Here is a 19,455-nt window from a genome sequence, read left to right on the forward strand (position 1 = left end):
TTCTAATATCTTCCACCATAAATAAGAAATTTAACACAATTAAAATGCCAGTTCAAAGTCCTCTGGCACATTTCTAAATCTCTTTTTTTCCAGCAAGTGGCTTAAGGATATACTTAAGTACTTTTGAAATAAGTAGTACACAAAACAGTATTCCTATTATAAGTAGCTGATTAAAAGTCACAGCTTTCCCATTTACCAGACAAATGTGTCATGGCTTCTGGCTTCTGTTTTGCTTCCTCGTGAGAGAAAGCTTTTCTCCATCTTGTTCTTTTACATTCTGCTTAAGTTCCTTCATTCAAAGACTCTCTTCATGCTAACTGAGCTACTGTATAATGCTAAGTAACAGCTGGACTACAAGAGTACAGGTTTCTGAACTTCACAGTCTAATTTGTAGACCATCCAGATCTGTGTAACTGCAGTCCAGCTTCTAAAACCCTTATGATCCACCATCATGCTCCATTGTTAACAGACATCTCCTATTAGGTAAACAAAAACACTGTTCTGAAGCTAAATTATAAGTTTTCATTGGCTAAACAGCTAAGGTCATCACTAAGATGAATTGCTTAATTCATAGTATTAGCAGAACAGTAACATCAATAAAAGACCACTGCTATAATCAAAACATATTCCTTCCTGGATCAACTCCATGAGACACCATGTCAAAATTAATTCTTGCAATTTGTACCAAGGCAAGTAAGACTTCAGATTCTAGCAGGACTATTCAGATGTCTTGCAGGCATGGAAGTTGCAGAAATAAAGCGTGATTTCAGAAGACACAATAATTCAGAAGAACTTAATAAAAGATACCATAACTCAGGTGAACTGGCATAGCTGTTTCCTCTAGCCTACCATTTGCTGCATTAAGATTCTAGCTGAACTCCAACAATTAACACAGCTTTACTCACCTCTGCTGGATGCTGAATTATATACAAGCAGGTGGAGACCTTTAGCGGATGTATTGGCAGGAATGGACATAAACACACCTTCTGAGGACGGCTATATGACAGAACGGAGTGAAATAACAACACAAGTAATCAGTAATTTATGAAAGATGACATAAATATGTTGCACAATTACATAACGCATCCCAAGAGGCACACTAAGAACTTCCCCTTATGACACAGTGTATTAAACCTGATGTAATTTTCTGCTTGAAACTCCTTCTGTTTCTAAAAATAAAGCAACAAGGTTTTCATTGAAATAAAGTTTTAAGAACAGTGTTCAGACCCCTCCTGTGGTCTGGTTAAGATTAAAGCACTCCAAAAATCCTTTCGTTATATTCAACAGGGGCAACTTATTAGTATCCATACCAATCAGAGAAGTTTGTTACTGCTTTTCATACCAAGTTAGTGTTTCAGCAATTTGATAAAATATAATAATAGAATATATAATATTTATGATTTATATAATGTTTATAATAGATTAATTATAATCAAAAGCTTTAGAAGTATACACACATGAAGCCCCAGACATGCTATATTTATGATTGGGTTCATTTTAATTCCATCTATGCTGAAATACACAGTAGACATGCAGTATGAAAACAAAAAATCCTCACCAGGAACTTCTAATTTAAGTTTGAAAACAGAAAACAAAAATTATTTAAAATTCTTTGGCGTACTGCATGTAACTGCTAAAATGACTAGCAGAAGAACTGTATCTAAAGAAATGATCTTAAATATTGCTTGGCCTGAAACTAGTCTGCTGAATGATCAAGAACAACCAGAAGCAAAGAATTAAGCTCTAAGTTATACACAGAGTAACTGACATTGTTACACCGTAACCATACATACACACACGTGCACGCACAGAAGTCACTATAGCTATTCACATATGTTATTCAATAGCTCAGAAAAATGAAGGATTTCTTTAACAGTGAAGCTATTACCAGTATTCACCACTCAAAATCATACTGTCCCTGCAAACAAAGCTCTCTGAGCTTAAAACCAGGATTTTCAGCAGAATGCTAGGGACTGAGCACAACTTCACCTGCAACCTTCCTTGTAATCTTCATCGGTAACAGTTCATATGCTGGTCACACATGACAGACAGTAAGCAGTCACTGCAGTAGACACAATTTACAGAAGTGAATTGTGAAGACAGGTCCAGATCAAGTTGGTGGTGAGCCCGACTGACGCTGCACTTGCTTGTCCACAAGAGCACGCACCCGGCCAAATGTACTAAGCAACAGCACAGTAATCCAAGCCAGTATAACTATTCCCTAGCCAAACATTAGTACTTACCAGTAAATGGTTACATTATAAAAAGGCAGTAACAATAGATAAGCTCCTCTTTAACAGCTGACAGGTTGTGTTAATTGAAAGGCTCTATTTCTAGCCCCAGCTACTGAGACACAAAGACTATTCCCTTCTCCATAGGGTATACAGATAAAGATTACCCAGCACCAGCCTAAATCCAAAGCAGTGGGGGGAGCGTTGATGCAAGGGAAGGATCTGGTACTGATCAAAGGCCCATGGCCAAGAAATCAGCCTAATGACAAAATGGAAATTATTCTCATATACTCTTCTGGTGTACTGTTCCAGTGGCCTGCTGCCTGTCTTTCCTTTGCACTTCTAGAGCTGGCATTTTCCTGTTGCTAATCCTGCATAAATTTGGCACATTCTGTGGTATTAATGGACAGACTTTGAGCCTAAAATCAAATACTCATTAATTTCACTATTCAGTGGGCTATTCTGGGGGCCTTCACTGTGAATGAACTGAAACCAACCTCGCTTCCACGTCTGGTGGGTCTAATTTCAGTTCTCCAGCGCTATACCGCTGCCTTTTTTCCAAAATGTTCTCATGTGCAACAAATTTAAAGAGAAATTTCTGAAAACGGTTTTGTTAACAAGCTGGAAGCAGCAAATACCCTCAGTGGCTGTTTGTTGTCTGCGCCCCATGCATCCCAATTGTTAAGTAGAAGCTTAACCTCTTTTTGACCACCAAATTCAGTGGAAACTCAATTTTGTAACAAGTGCTGTTCCTTAGTTTCTCCCCATTATTAACTGGCTGGTTTCACTAACAAGAGAGGTTGTTAAAGTTCTCCCCATTGTGGCATTTTCTACTGAGAAGAGATTAAGGCATAAAAACCTACTATACAAAACTATTCCAAAACAGTTAGCTGGTGACTTCAATCCAAAGAGCTGCATTGTTCACCAGCTTTTATAAGCATATGGAAACAGTTTCTGGTGATTTCTGACCTCGGGGTGTTCAACTATAACAAAGTTGGCTAGATATAACTTATTTTCCAGTTTTCCTTTTGCATATGCTTTTTGTATTTTCCAAACTGGGTCTGTTTTTTCATGGGTAGTTTTTTAAGCTTTGAGAACCTCACCAAAAAAAAACAAACCCAAAAAAAAACACCCTACCACCAAAAAAAAAAAAAAAATTACCCAGAAAGCAAGCTATTTTCATATTTTCAAACAGTTGCAGAATAAAGTCTATCTATAATTTCATTTGTAGGGAGCAGAGCACAAACCATGACAAATAAAATACTTTCCAATATAATTTAATTACTTACATATGTATATACATTACTTAACTTTAAGCACCCAATTAAGTAGCCAGTTATGTTGAATGCGTACTTTTACAAGCCCGTCCTGGGGGCACAAGACTTATTTCTGTACTTTCACTTTGATACCTAAGGGTTATTGTGCTGAGAAAAAAAACATCATTCCTACGTGAAACTGACATTACCAGCCTACATCAGTTGGATAGGAAGCACTGCAGAACAAGAGGAGTTCTGTTCCACCACCACAAAAGCCGCCTTTGCTCCGAGAAAGGCCACCTAGGCAGAAAAGGCTTTTTGTCTTATTCTTTTGTTGAAAGATTCTGCTACAGCTTTGCCCTACATACGCAGCCGATGTTATAGAAAAATAAGGGCAGCACTAGGGAACTTATTTAATGACAAACATCTGTTTTCTCCCATTTCTGGAAATGAAAGTAGCAATCTGCTCCAGACAGGAACAGTAGTATTCAGAATATTAAGGAAAAGGTTTGTGTGTAGGGGTTATGATTTGAAGGAGGATAATTTTTACAGTATTACTCACTTGTATGCAACTCCACTACAGCTCAAAGCTATCCAGTGGGTTCTTACCTTTTTTTCAATACAGCACTTCTGGTTTAAGAACTCAGGACAAAAAAACCTTATGTGTCTTGCAAAAGTGCTCCATATGCAAAAGACAGCCATGCACATGCACAGACTTCTCATAGCCTTCTTTCCATTATTCACACCTAAATTAATGATGTTCAGATTCAGAACAACTTTTAGTCTATTTTCCCAGCAGAACTGAATCTGGACAGTGGACTGCACTGTACTGTGGTGTCAGTTTAGTAAGATTACTAGTTTCTGGGCAGAGATACTTTAAAAGTGAATATACAGAAGCCTGGAAAATAGTGAGCCAAGTCTGAAACTCTTACCAAGTCTCTGTATGATTTTCCTACAAATATAAATGTCCTTATTTGCTTCAGAACTAACTTTTACCTTGTTACAACAGGTCCAAAGGGCTTCTGAAAACAGGCACCATTCTGGAAATGCATATGACTGTTCTCTTACACCCATATTCAGAAAACTAAAGACAGGTAATTCAAGGATTTAAACCCAAAGAATAGCGACGTTACCATTTTATGCTCAGCATTTGTAGATGTTTCTAGGGAAAGACATAAAGAGGTTACATATGCCAAACACATGTTCTAGAAACAATGCTTGCAATGTTAAAATAAAGAGGAAGCTGAGGTTTTTAAACTACTATCACTTGTGGCAACATTTTCATGTTCCAACACATATTGCCGAGGTCAGGCCTCAGACGCAGTATTTTCAAAGAAACATGCCTGCCCAAACAGAATGGGCTGCTTCAAGTAAATTAGATTTCTCTACAGTTTAGGTCAAAACACCAAGGGTTTCAAGGTCAAAACCCACCTGAGAAGTCTAGAGAAAAGCCACAAAGTTACTATATACTTGGTTTATACTAATGTTTCAATACATGTTTTATACTAACATAAGTCCATTACACACATGCATTAAAACAACATTCAGGAGTTTTACAAAGCTTTGTTGGAGGTTTAAAGGCACAAGCCCACACACTTTATAAAATTTGAGAACAAGTATTATTTTTGCTAGTTTTATGTTAGAAGACAAACACAAATTAAAAATGGTTTTAAGATTACATTTTGCATCCTCCACCTTAACCACTACAGCTACAGAAGGACCTTAAAAGAATGAGTGGATGAAGTTAAACATAGATAAACATAAAATGATGCACCTACGAAGAAACAATCGTAACCCAACATACAGAAAAATTCCAGGGTCTGAAGTTAATATGGCATGACATTCAGCAATAAGACCTTATGATAAACAGTTTTGAGAAAATGGCAGTTTAATGCCTGGTAGTTCTCAAAAATGCAGATCAGGTGTTAAGTGTAACTAGGAAAGGATGAAAGAATTAAACAGGAAATATTGTTATGCCACTACATAAACCTCTGCTTTTCACTCAGAGTGCAAAAAAAAGGCTGGAGAAGCCAGGTCAAAGGAGCACACAAGGAGCAATTCCTCCTGCCAAGAGCCACAGATCTCCTTTGCTGACCAATGCTGTGGATACAAGAACTTTACATGGGTTCAAGGGAAACTCGAAAAATCTGTGAAATAAAAATCCATCAGATATGGAAACACTGCCACCAAAGGTACAAAGCCACAGCCAACTCATAAAGTCCCCTGAGCTAAAGGCAGTTGGAAGAAGGAGAGAAGTATCATCATATGCTTACCCTGCCTTTTTTACACATATGTATACACTCATTACTACATCTGTTCATGGTTGGTGACAGCATACTCTGCTAACAGACATTTGATATGCTCTCAAATGGCCATTGTTCTATTCTCAGTCATTCCGTGCAATTTAAAATTAATGTATAGAATGCCAATGGCAGTGGCTTGAAATTACCTAGCTGTAATTTTTCACTTTTTGTATTTTGCATCTAAAATTTGTCAGTATGCACTTCCATATTTCTCTGGGCAAAATCTTACAGCTATGTGGTGGGTTGACCCTGGCCAAAATGCCAGGTGCCCACCAAAGCCACTCTATCACTCCCCCTCCTTAACTGGACAGGAGAGAGGAGAGGAAAAAAAAAAAATAACAACAGGTTTGTGGGGTTGAGATAAAGACAGGGAGATCACTCAGCATTCACCATCATGGGCAAGACAGACTCAACTGAAGGGAAATGTAATTTATTACCAATTAACTCAGAGAGGAGTAATGAGAAATAAAACCAAATCTTAAAACACCTTCCCCCCACCCCTCCCTCCTTTCCTGGGCATAACTTTGATCCCAATTTTCCTCCCTCCTCCCCCCCAGAGGCACAGGGGGGAAAACAGAGAATGGGGGTTGGGGTCAGTTCATCACACTGTTGTTTTCTGCCGATTCTTCCTCCTCAGGGGGAGGACTCCTCACACATTTCCCCTGCTCCAATGTGGGATCCCCCTCACAGGAGAAAGTCCTCCATGACTTCTCCAGCGTGAGTCTTCCCACGGGTTCAGTTCTTCATGAACTGCTCCAACGTGGGTCTCCTTCACGGGGTGCAGTCCTTCAGGAACCGACTGCTCCAGCGTGAGCCCCCTCATGGGGTGTCTGGCAGCAAACCTGCTCCAGCGTGGGCTTCTCTCTCTCCATGGGCCACAGGTCCTGCCAGGAGCCCGCTCCAGTGCAGGCTTCCCACGGGGTCACAGCTTCCTTCAGGTATCCAGATACTCCAGCATGGGGGCCCTCCATGGGGTGTAGGCAGTCATCTGCTCCACCGCCCATGGGCTGCAGGGGGACAGCCTGCTTCACCATGGTCTTCACCATAGGCCACAGGGGAATCGCTGCTCCGGCGCCTGGAGCATCTCCTCCCCCTCCTTCTTCACTGACCTTGGTGTCCACAGGATGTTTCTCTCACATATTCTCACTCCTCTCACTCGCTGCAATTACTGCTGCACAACAACTTTTTCACTCTCTTAAATACGTTTTCACAGAGGCAAAAAACACCGTAGCTGATTGGCTCGGCCTTGGTCAGCAGCGGGTCCTGTCTTAAAGCCGGCTGGCGTTGGCTATATCTGACATAGGGAAACTTCTAGCAACTTCACACAGAAGCCACCCCTGTAACCCTCCCTGCTACCAAAACCTTGCCACGCAGACCCGTTACAAGCTACTTTGGGGTAGTTTTCTGTAACTGACAGGACTTACTGCCATTTTAAAAAGAACTTGCTGAGTATATGATGTTTCTGCTTTCCCTTGCCCTATGGCTACATAGTATGTGACCTGATGCAATTGCCACAACTTTCACGGCAGATAAGAAGCCATCCCTATTAAATGAAAAGCTCTATCTCTTGTGCTAAACAGAAGTGAAATAATGGATCTGCTTTGTTAACTGAAGCTCACATGCTTTTAAACTACTGAGTAAGAGGGAAACTGTGAACTATAACTCTGAAATAATAAATGAAGGAATTACTTGGAGTCCTCCCTCTTCTTTTGTTTTAAAATTGAACAGGATGAGCCAATTCAATCATTACCCTGCTTCAATTATTATGAGCTGCCCTTATTTTCTCAGTAGCAGGCAGTTTGTAGGTAATGTGGCTGGGCGATTTTAAGGCACTATAAGATGGCTGTGTAACATTACCATGCAAATATTTCTCACCATTGCAGTGCTAGTAGTCCTTCAGCCTCAAGCTCTGTTACCCTGGCACACAGAAATAACAAAATATCATCTCTACCATACTTCAGATTTAATTGTGAAATTCATTGTCATCATATTTTCTTGTTTTAACTGTCCTGCTTGCACTACTGTACTTTTAAGATGGCTACCTCTATCCTCACAATCATTCAAATCAACTAACCTACAGAAGACTGACTCAAGATCAAGAAATAAAAAAATTATCAGAAGTAAAATGCACTAGAAGTTCATCCCTTTTTAGACTCAGTTTTCTAATTACATGCCTACAAGCTCTTTGATTTCTCTTTAAACTAAGTTTTGGAAAGACATCTTTCTGAGCAGTGCTACAGCTCTCATGAAATGCAGAGAAACTCAAGGAGCCATAAGAACTGTTTAGGTTTCTTCTAGACTTCCTTTGAACATTCTTTACTCAAGCAAAATTTCCAAGCCCTAGTTTAATGGTGTCTGGTCAGAAAAATCAGACATAGAAGATTATTCTGACTCCATCGTGCTCAGCTTCTAATCCTTTCCACCAGTTTCTTTCAAAAGACTTTGGAACTTCCTGGTCACTAGGCACAAAAGTTTAAAATTAAATTCTTACAAACAGCCACATAAATTAAAAACACAGTATCAGAAACAGAAGTGGAAAGAGTATAGAGAACAATCAAAGCACTTCCTTTTCCACTTGGTAACCTATATAGCACCAGCTTCCTGGCAAGAACTAAGGAAAAAGAAAAAAAAAAAAAATATTAAAAGAGGCATATTGCTGAGGTTTTTCTTCCCACAAGAATTTAAATAAAACAGGTTTATGGTTTTGGTTTGTTTCGTTGTTTGGTTTTGTTTTAAAATGGTTCAGCCAGTGAATTTAATGGAACATATCCCAGTTTCCTGAGTAAAACAATACCTTTAAATAAAGAAGCATCTAATACAAATCATAATAAAAATTATTCTGTGCCTTCTGAATTTCAAATTTAAAGCTTAAAGGGTGATTAATTATACATATATGTTAATGAATAAAACATAACTTCCAAAACTGATGATGATATCTACTGTTTAGTCAGCCTGCATTCCTGGGCAAATCACACAGATACTCTTTCGCAGCCCCAGCTCTTCAACCTCTTCATCAGCTTCAGAAGCATTTAAAGAGCATGCGACTAATGATTCTGCTAACCTCCTCTGTAAAAACAGGCACAGAAAAGATATTCTATCCAAAGAAAAGATCACACACAACAGGAAAAACTTATTTCCATGTTACTTGCCAACACGCATCAACTATTTTGCACACAAATGGCCTTCAGGTGTAAAGAAGTAACTATTTAAAGAAATTTTACAGTTATCCTGCACAAAGGATTTTGTACCTTTTTGAACACAATTAGGGGCAGCAACTTCAAGCAATCTGACAGAGGAATAAATTAACTCAGCTGATCATAAATCTGGAATACTTGCTCTAATTCATACAAAAGTTCTACCACTATACCACAAGAGAGCTATGAAGTCATTCGTGCCTTTACATTTTGTGGAAGATCATTTTCCAATGTATAGGGAATGTGAACTGTGCTAACAAGCTAGAGGCACTGAGTTTGAATGTCAGGACTCTGCATCATGTTCACAAATATCAGCTTCCTCCTTTCATTGCTCCAGAGTGCCAGGCAGAAACAGAGAAGCATCCTCCTAGAAACACACATTTAGGGCATTATCAGACTGGTTCAATTAGAACCTACAATGTATTCTGTTACAAGTTTCAAAACTTTTCCATCTAGTTCCAGGAAAAGCTGATGCAGCACTACATTTTAAATTCATTAAAATATACCAGATGAAGTTGAGCATTTTGTGCCAGAAGAGATTCAAGGCAGCACCATGAATTTCTAAACCAATAGGACCATAAAAGTGACCAATTAAATACAGGTTACTATTTTATTTGACATGTTAGTTTCTAAAGGACTTTTCTGATAGTTGTACAGCTGACACATAGCATCTGTTCTTCTTGCCACAAGACACTACCAACACAGCAAGCTTGGTCAGAGTATAAAAAGGCACAATACACAACAGAGGCACCCAAAAAGCAATACAATATTTTTAGACAAAAACTGCCTTTGAACCAACACAGTATTCCACCACTGGAACTATCGGGGGCAGGAGATGTAGCAATGGGAGAAGGCAATGGGATGGGGTCAGAGTTACATCAGCGAAGAGGTACATACATCAGAGGAGAGGTACAGAAAGAGGTTCAGAAAGGAGGACAAGGAGACAGAGCCACCACCCTGCCTCTCAACAAGGCATGCATTACCAGTGAGCAGCTAAAAGACCACAGCACTGCTTCCTAGCATTCAGATTCCCTTGGCACCAGCTCTGAGCAGTTCTCTTCCTACATGCTATGGTGAGAAAATACACCCATTGCCCCAGTCTCAGCAATACAGTCTACAACCCTCCTGACCAAAACCCTGATTATGTTTTCCATCATATTCAATCAAGATTTATCTGTCTACCTGAAAACTACTGCTGTCTTGCAAATTTGAAACGATCCTGGGCCTTTGCCCAGAGCAGCAGACTTCAGAAAACCCAAGAAAACAATAAGGCAGTTAATTGACAGAGGCATCAAGCGATACCAGCAGAGAGTAAGTTCAAAAACAAACACCTATTTGCATCTGTTTCAGGAATAGCTATGTTGTACATCTTATCACATGATCATAGCAATAAAAAATTCACAGCAGGAAAAAAAGGTATCCATCATCAAGATGTAATAAAGCATCAAGATATGCTTTTTAGTTTAGAAAATCCCAGAACCACTATTCCTATCAGCCACGAAATACCGCTCTACAGGTGCCCTGTATTTATGCTGCTCCCCGGGTACCTGTTGTTCACCACTGTTCAGCTCTCCACCACATGAACCTCGGGTCTGACCCATTTGTTCGGAGCATGGTTAACCAGCACAAATCCCTATTTAAAAGAATACAGCCCTAAGGCCATGCACAAGCAGCTCTCAGGTCTTTCAGCCTTCAGCACGCTAAGCATGAGCACGTGTTTTACTGTTACTGAACAATAATACAAACAAGTTGTTGAGCCACAGATCTCAAAAAAAAAAAAAAAATGCAATTCACCATATCCATCTCCTACGCTTAATAGAAGAAAATAAAGTTCAGCAAAGTAAGTGTCCAGAACAAGAGCACAGACTATATATGGTCCCATTTCAACATTCACTTTCAGAGCAACACCATGCATTTCAGGAACTATGTCCTGAGCTTACTGAAAAAAGTGACAAAACGTATCTCAAAAAGCAAAACCAAAACTATCCTCAATGCAAGTCTTAAAGAAGCTGTTGCGTTAGTGCTGATTTTGAGCTCAGAGTTTTCTGTTGTTGACACTTGGCCACTGTAAATGGGATTTACATCACCAACTCGTCTCTCTTTCGGCACCTAACAGCTAGCAGTTCGTAATGATTTTCAGTCAAAGCCAAACCTGTCTGGATTTGAACAACTCTAGCAAAATATTTGAAAAGCCTTACTTACAAAGACTACAAGACGTCGTTCTTCCTAGAATTAAAAGATTAAAATTGGACAAAAAAGGTAACCCTCCAGAAGTAAGGGGTGGAAGTGGCCAGTTACTTCATAACAAGCTTGGAGTGCTCATTAAGGACAACATTCCTGTCTTATGGAAAACTACATCACCTAGCGAGTTTCTTGAAAAAATTAGGCAAAAAAGTAAACACACACACACACACACACATATATATATTTCTCTCCAAAAAATGTCTATTTGCAAAAATTATGTAAAATTAGTACAGAAAATACCTGCCCTTTCAAGTATTTGGTAGTTTATGTTTCATTCCAAACTGCTCTTCTGTTTTGCCTTATCATATTTCTGACAGTGGTTTTGAACACTAAGTAAATAGTACAACATATTTTTATTATTGATAATTATTATTATTATGTATTGAAGAGATAGTTGTATCTAGAGAATTACCACTTAAGGATGAAGTGGCTTTTACAGAGACGTTTGTAACACTACAATGACAGGCAGTTACACTAGAAGTATTTTAAATTAATTTGGACACTTCCTTCAGAGTTTGACATTACAACAGAAGGTAACAGATCATACAGCAGATTCATTGGTACAGCATCTGTCTGAATTTTACATATTTTCATGCTGAAGGTATATGTACAAAAATCATTATATTTCAGAAATGTGAACAAGGTCCATGCCACCTTTATTAAAAGGCTCTAAGTTATGCAGTGTTCTCATGTGATCATTTCCCAAGGCAAATAACTTTTGTGCCTGACCAATTAAATCATAAATAGAGGACACACAAGTTTGGGGATTTTTTAGCTGGAACATTCATGGCAGCTTTACGAGGCTAATGTGAACATATTAAAACCAACGAATATCTTCCGATACTATAAAAGAGAAAAGATACGAAGAAGAAAAGAACAAAATACCCACCCTGTACATTTTCCTAACTTATTATACAGAAGCAGACCTTGGCAGCTAGCTTTCTTTGCAAATAACTGAAATTAACAAATCAACAGGAGAACACTGTTTCAACTATTTCAACTGTTTACATTAAAGTTGGCTGTGGTTTCCACTGTAACTAATAGAAGTAGATAAAAAAAACCCCAGCATTTAGCTTATGCAGCATCAAGTCATTACAGAAAGGCCAGGAAAGCCAAAAACTAATGAGCCTGAGATTGTTGACATTTTCATGCATCTTGGCTCTACAGTCTGGCAAAATAGCTGGCACCCTGACAAGCTTGATGTCAGACAGCAGAGCTTCAAATTTGTTGAACAAGGTGAAGCCGTAATGGCATTTAAAGCAAGTCACTGAGACATTAAGATTAAGAAGTTAAACTGAAGTTTTACATTGCCAGCTTTATAATTCCCAGTATGTCTCAGAAGTTTAGAGGTTGTCACAAGAAAAGACAACCCAGAAAAATTCTGTAACCAAAAATGTCTTGTGGAGAAGCTCAGAATTTCCCAGGGAACAAAGGAACCCACTGATCCAAAAAAGAAAAAGAAAATTCCAACAATACAGAATCAGCATCTTGATTCTTTCCCTAATTTGTATATATGCAAAGAACGCTCAAGTTAACAGCATAAAGTAAAAAACAGAAGTATATTTTTAAAGAGTATATGAAATTCTTAAATTTATGCTTCTTAAGTTAAATCAGGTCTGCGGATAACATTGGATAATTATTTTTTTTTTACAACAATATAGAAGTGCATTTGTCTGAAGGTTTACTACAAACAGAAGAGCTGTGTTTCCCCAACTATTTCAGACTTCGAAATAATAATTACAAAATGAGAAACTGTGCCGTTTGCTTTATGTGATAAAGTTCAGTCCACCTATGGTTTATTTAAGTTGACATACAGCTTGTTTACAAGATGGTTAAGAAATGCCTACATCTGAAAAAACTGCATCAAACCATTTCCAACATAAGAATACAAAATGCTTGTAAATATAAAGACTGTAAAAGAGACTCTCTTGAAGTTTTCATTTCTAAGCCTTCCTTAATTTTTGTCTCTCCATTGATTTCAACTGAAGGGGCAGACTCTGAACTTTGTGTAGGCAGGGGTTTATGAACTCCAGCCTTTCTAAAGGCTTACACATGAAAAAAGAGACAAGGTGTGAGCAATTCCTTGACTTGAATTAGAGTTGTTGCCTATTTACCTGCAACAACATCGTGTATTAGGAAGTTCTGTCCTAACCCGGCCCAAAATATTTCCATTATGTTATTTTTTTTTACAAGAACTGAAAATAAAAAGCTGAAAACTATCTTAAAGGCGTGGACTGGAACAGGGCAGTGACCACTAAGCCATAAAACAGTCCAGAGAAGCAAAAATGGTCATAACACAGACAGCATCCGCTGTGTGGCTTCCCTAGCAAGAGCCACTAAGCTGAAACCCCACCCAGGCTGCTGCTGCCATGCAGTGGGTGCCCTCACCAGGCAGCACCCAGCCGTTCACCACCAATGCCAAGCTGCACTGTGCCTGCACCCCCCCACTGCTGCACCTGCTCCTCAGCCGCTCCGATTTCAGCAAGCTTTCAGCAAGCAAAATTAAAAAATCTCACTCAATATTAATTTTTTTTTAGTATTGTGGAATGGCACTTTAGCAAGCATTAATACATTCACCAGCAAGTAGTATTTTTAGCAGTATTTCACCTTCTCTTTATGCTAGTGACAAACAATTATGGAAGTCTTAATTGTATACATACAAAATTACTCACAGATTTTATTACATTTTTGTACAGATTTACAAGACAAATCAGTCCAGTGCATTGCTAACATCTGTATCTCCACACACAAGAACATATGTAACTGATAATTAGAGCAGCATTAGCATAGCCTAAGGGAGGTTTGCTTCTGCCTCCTACTCAGCCTGTTATCAGCAGAACAATAGGGTTCTTCCAAAGCAATGAAAGTCACCAGACACAGAACTCAACACTGATTCTCTGCTCACACCAAGATTTCATTACAATCCAGAAGAGGACCAAAAAATATATTACACATGGAACTTGGACTGCTGTACTGCAGATGACCTCTTCCAACCTGCCAGTACTAACAGGTAGGGTCCTCCCTTTAGCATGGCATCCGGTAGGCTTGCCAGCCCCCTGCATGCCTGCCCAAAGAGCCTCCCTGCGGAGGACTCAGAAATTGTGGCTAACCAGCACTTCTCCCTCTCTCCTCCTCAGTCTGGTACCTCGGCGTGAGGGAACACAGGCTCTTTTACACCCCATGTAGAATAAAGGGCCATAGTGAATGCTGCCGTGAGCCAGAGGAAAGGCAGCTTGAGAAGCTGATGGATTAAGACACTGCTAGCTGGATCTATGCAACAGTACCTATCAGCTGCATTCAGTGGTTCAAATAGCAACTGAAGCTGTGTAAAGCAGGTCTACAAATCTGAAGTCAAATTACCTAAAAACTTCATGCATTGTTGTTTTGTTATTGTTGGCTTCTTTATTACAAAAAAGGGTAATTACAACTTGCCATTGAGAGTAAACTTGCAAGAGTCCATGTAAGAATAGAAACTTCTAACACTAACTTCCCATGTCACAGCTTATGAAGTTTTTCCGTTTTGATTTGAAGTTCATTTAAGTTACACCCACACCATTCTCTTGTTCCAAAAACACAGACCAAGTATCAACAAAACTGAATTTTCTATCTTCACATAAGCAACAGGTCTTTTAATATTTGAAATTTAGGTCTACCTATGCAACTTTACCTTATTTAATACAGTATTTTAAAGACAGAGTCTATTGGCATGTATACTTTATTTGCTAATAGCAAAACAAGTCTGAATCCTAGTTTGAAGCAAGCAGATGAGAAAGAGAAGTTATATTAAACGCTCAATTGTGCATGAAATGAAGTTAGAAGTGAATCCTGTCATTGATTTTTAATGAAAGCTTGCTCAGCACCCACACATCCCTCAGAAGTTAAAAGAAGAGCTAAGTTTTTTTCTCAATCCATGCAACAATGCCACATCCTGTCACTTGGAGCTATGAAGTTAAGCTTTATTCCTCTTACAAATAACCAGAAAAAAGAAAAAAGCAATGAAATTAAGGTATTGCTAAACTTTGTTTTGGTAAAACAGATGAATATACAATAGAAAGCCCATTCTAATCTGTATTTATCATTAACATAAAAGTAGATGCCTTCTGTCAGACAAAACTTCTTTAAAGAGTACATACTCCTGTTAAAATTAAAATATACCATTCCCTGCAGTATATCTTCAACTGAATGTAAGCAAAAAATACAGTTAACAAAGCTTCATATGATGAATAATGTTAGGAAAATGGTTAAATATTAAATAGAATATTCAATTAAAATATTCTAGTGTACTATTCACTTCTTCTGCCATAGATGGTAGAAGAATGGAGTTGTGTTTATACATTCAGACAACCTCAGTATAACTCAACGATATAACACCACACGAAAAACAGGCAGTGTGCTATGTTCTGCTCAGAAGAGCTCCTCATACCTCTTAGCTAGGAGTACAATAAATGCTATGCTACCCTCTAGCATATTTTTTCTGAATAGCAGGCACTTCTGTTGAACACACTTTCACTGTGATCTGGATCTAGCATCCATCTTATTAAAAAGCAGTCAATCAGTTTCCTGGTGTAATGCAAATAAATAACGTATTTTAAAATAGTACACCTGTAAGCAGGCATTATAGTTCATTAAGACATGTTGATTTTTACTGAATACAGAATACTTTATTTATTTAATCAGATACCAAGTTCACTAAGTTATTGTAAAGCTTTTTGGGGATACTGTAAGACGCTGCTTCTAAAGTAGACATCCAATTAAGCACAAATGCTTTTAAATGCTGAATATAGCAGTCGGTACATCAAACCCCATAACCATATTGATTTGTACCTAATTACCACTCAAGGTGCTTTGCAGGCAGCATTTCTTAGGAAAAGTACCTTGCAATAATACTTCCTTTTGAAACAGAAGGTTAAGTCTGTTGCATAGATGATCCTTTGTTGTGTAACTTGGAAACACATTTTATAACTATGTAGTGTATTTGGCAAGCATGCTCATAAAACTTAACAAAAACAAGGTTAGACTGCACCTGAGTACCTCATTAAGAGACTGACAGGAATGAGATGGACCACACCAGTAAGATTCTGTGCTGAGAAAACTATCATTGCCTGGTCTGAGAGGCCACTGGTGTTAACTCAGACAGAGAGCACAACAGTACAAAGCTATAAACAGACTCTCAAAATAATTCAGATTGGAAGGAGCCTCTGAACGTCATCTAGGCCAGCTTCCCACTCAGCAGGAATAATTTCAAAGGCCTTGAGCAACCTGATCTGAGCACTTCCAAGGATGGAGACTCCAGAGTCTCACCAGGCTACCAGCTCTAGCATTTAACCACTCTCACAAAGAGTAATTTGTTTTTTCTTAAGTTGAAACACAGCCTCACTCTCATTGAAACGGCCAGGATACTCAGTACCTCTTCTGCCACCAGGGCATGCTGCTGGCCCCGCTCAGCTTGCTGCTCACCTCAGTGCCCCAGTTCTCAGCTGCAGAGCGGTTCCCTTGCCGGCCAGTACACAGGCTTGCAGTGCTGCCAGGGCACATCCAGCCCTGGGCACAGAGCTCTGAATTTGCTGAATTTTGTGAGGTTCCTAATGGCAAGAGTTTGTCAACGTTTCTCTGAATGGCAGCTCCATCCTCCTGCAGTACGATAACTGCTCACTCCACACTGGTGCCACCTGCAGGCTTGTTATGCACGCCTTCCACGTGACCAACCTGGTCACTAGGAACATGTTCACCAACTTTGCATATAGCATAAACCCCCACGGAAACCTTTCCTAAGCAGTTGTCTCACAGACTTTGAACTGTTGATCACTTGAGCTTAACAGTCCAGCCACCTCTTTGTTCATTTTGTAGCCCCATTAATCTAGCCCGTATCTTCTCAGCTTAACTACCAGGATATTGTAGAAAATTGTCAAATGCCTCCCTAGTACTCTTATCCACTCAGACAAACGTAACCACCACTATTTCAAAAACTGTCACCATGGTTAGATATTATTAAACCCACGAACCAGCCTGGCAAAAGTGGGCATGCTGTTCTTCCTTCTGTACCCTACCCCCATTTGGTTTTGTGGTACATGACTTCTTAGTCCTCTGATATTGCCCTTATTAAATTCTTCCCCTGACCCCTCTCCAAACTGCTACATAATCTGTATTTGCAAACATTAACAGAATGCAAAACAAAAGCAGTGGGTTGTAACAGAATGGTATTAAAAGACAACTAACTTAACAGTTGTTTGACAGATTATATCCACTGTACTGTTATAAATGTCAGACATTACCAAAGTACTTTTAGAGAGTGAAGCTCTAAGACATACAGGTGTCTAGAGCCCTTTGAAACTACTTGAGTCTAAAACTTGTATCAGTCAGATTCTCTGCTTCGGTTTCATAAGGCATGAAGGGCTACACCTACAAGAAAGTTTGTTGTGCTCGATAAGGCCTTTTTTTAATCTGCTTGGAGATGACACATTCTAAAATGCACTGCATTAGCTGCCTGGGTTTTTATACATCAGGGTTTTTAAAAGAACTTAGATGTTCATGGAGAATTAGATGTAGATCTCCAAGAGAAACAGCACATCTGGATTTAATTGCTCATCTCTTTGGTATTTTAACGAAGAAAGTCCCTATTAGAGGCTACAATTAATAAGTCCTTCTATTAAAAATAGTAAAATACATTTAAACCCTAATGATTTTACAGGCTCAAAACTCCATTTGATGAAAACTTCAACACAGACAGAGAAATTACCAAGTTTCTAAATCAAATCCTAACAGACACTGAGGAAAAATTTAAAAGGATTATTCCCAATTGAACACAGAACTATTAAGAAAAACAAGTTCCATACATTATAAAACCGAAGTGGGCTACTACCACTGTCCCATACAAGTAACAAATCATAAGAACCCCCAAATTACCATTTTTGAGCATCCTTTTTTATAAAAATACCACTTTCTTGATGCACCATTTTCTATCAGTTAAGAATATAATCCAGTGTTAACAAAGCTAGCCACAGTTAGTCACTGTCCCTTTGTAACAGTCAGACCTTATCTCTGATTAACATTTCTAGCAGTGGATTTCTTCAGACTGTTTGGCTTCCTGATAAACCCACAAATTGCAGGTGCTTTTTATAAAGTAAGAAGCATTTTCTTTTCTCTATCTGATGCGAGCATCAAAACACCTAATTCCTGAACATTTCACATTCATTCCAATTTGCTCCATTTATTCTCTCCCAGTGCACAATTCACCTATTTTCTATTTCATTAAGCTGGACTTTTAAAATAAACAGAAACGTTGAAGTGCTGGTACTAAATGGAAGTATTGGGAAGCACATCTATTCTATGACACCATAAGAAAATGAAAATATTTTATAACAAGCATTGTAAAGTTCTTAAGCAGATATTGTCAATTCATACAAAAAGTGTGCCTTTTAAGGTGCTCCTTCCAAAACCTAAGGTGCATGCACGCTCAACTTTATTTAAATTCTCCAGCCTTTTGCCTAACAGTTGATTGACCGCTTAAAAAAAAGGAAAGGGAAAAATACCCACAAAATTAACAAACTCAGAAAATTGTATTATCAATTGTTTATACAGAAACAATTACCAAAAAATTACAAAAACATGCAGAAAGAAATAAAGATCAGCCACAATAAGTATCTGGCTACTCATTAGGTAAGAAAAATTCCAGTTAGCTTTGCAACATAAATCATCTACTGTCTACTACTGTTGTGCCAGAAGAGCCATAGGATAAGGCCTCCAGGACCCATTTTGTCTGTTTTGTTTACACGATGCCCAGCAAGACACCAATTAAGTAGAGCAAGGACACATTCTCTTTTACATGACTAAGCTGATACAGCTGGACATTCATGAGAAGACAACCCTGAGATTAAACAAAAAACACCTGTAACAGACAGTTCAGAGGTCTTCAATATTGACATAGATGTTTAATAGCTTTAGAAACTGAGGACAAGAATTTAAAAAGAAACTCTTACCAGAAACGACAGGCATCATTGATGTTACCCAGAAATGATGTGCAGAAAGATGGAGAAAAATAATAGCTGAGGACTATGTCTTAGAAGCCAAATGAGAGCTATGCTTCCAGTAACTACGAGGCTCACATATCCAGGAGTCTGAAGTTGGATTATTTGTTCAAAGCAGAAAGCATTACTGACTTTGACAAAAAACAATTTCAGCAGAGCTTGTGGAACAAAAGTACAATCCTAATAAAGCTATACAAGAGTCA

The 19,455-nt window shown here is 38.6% G+C and overlaps 1 protein-coding gene across 1 annotated transcript in view; it reads right to left on the reverse strand.

Moving 5' to 3' along the window:
* Nucleotides 1–19,455, reverse strand: part of DTWD2 (DTW motif tRNA-uridine aminocarboxypropyltransferase 2) — a 93,850-nt gene that overhangs the window by 61,207 nt on the left and 13,188 nt on the right. The window contains exon 4 of the mRNA XM_086480052.1: nucleotides 906–996. Within this exon, the coding sequence (XP_086336178.1) occupies nucleotides 906–996 (91 nt within the window). The remainder of the gene's footprint in view (nucleotides 1–905; nucleotides 997–19,455) is intronic.

This window comes from Leptosomus discolor, chromosome Z (assembly GCF_034619465.1).
Source record: "Leptosomus discolor isolate bLepDis1 chromosome Z, bLepDis1.hap2, whole genome shotgun sequence".
In the NCBI taxonomy this organism is placed as follows: domain Eukaryota; kingdom Metazoa; phylum Chordata; class Aves; order Leptosomiformes; family Leptosomidae; genus Leptosomus; species Leptosomus discolor.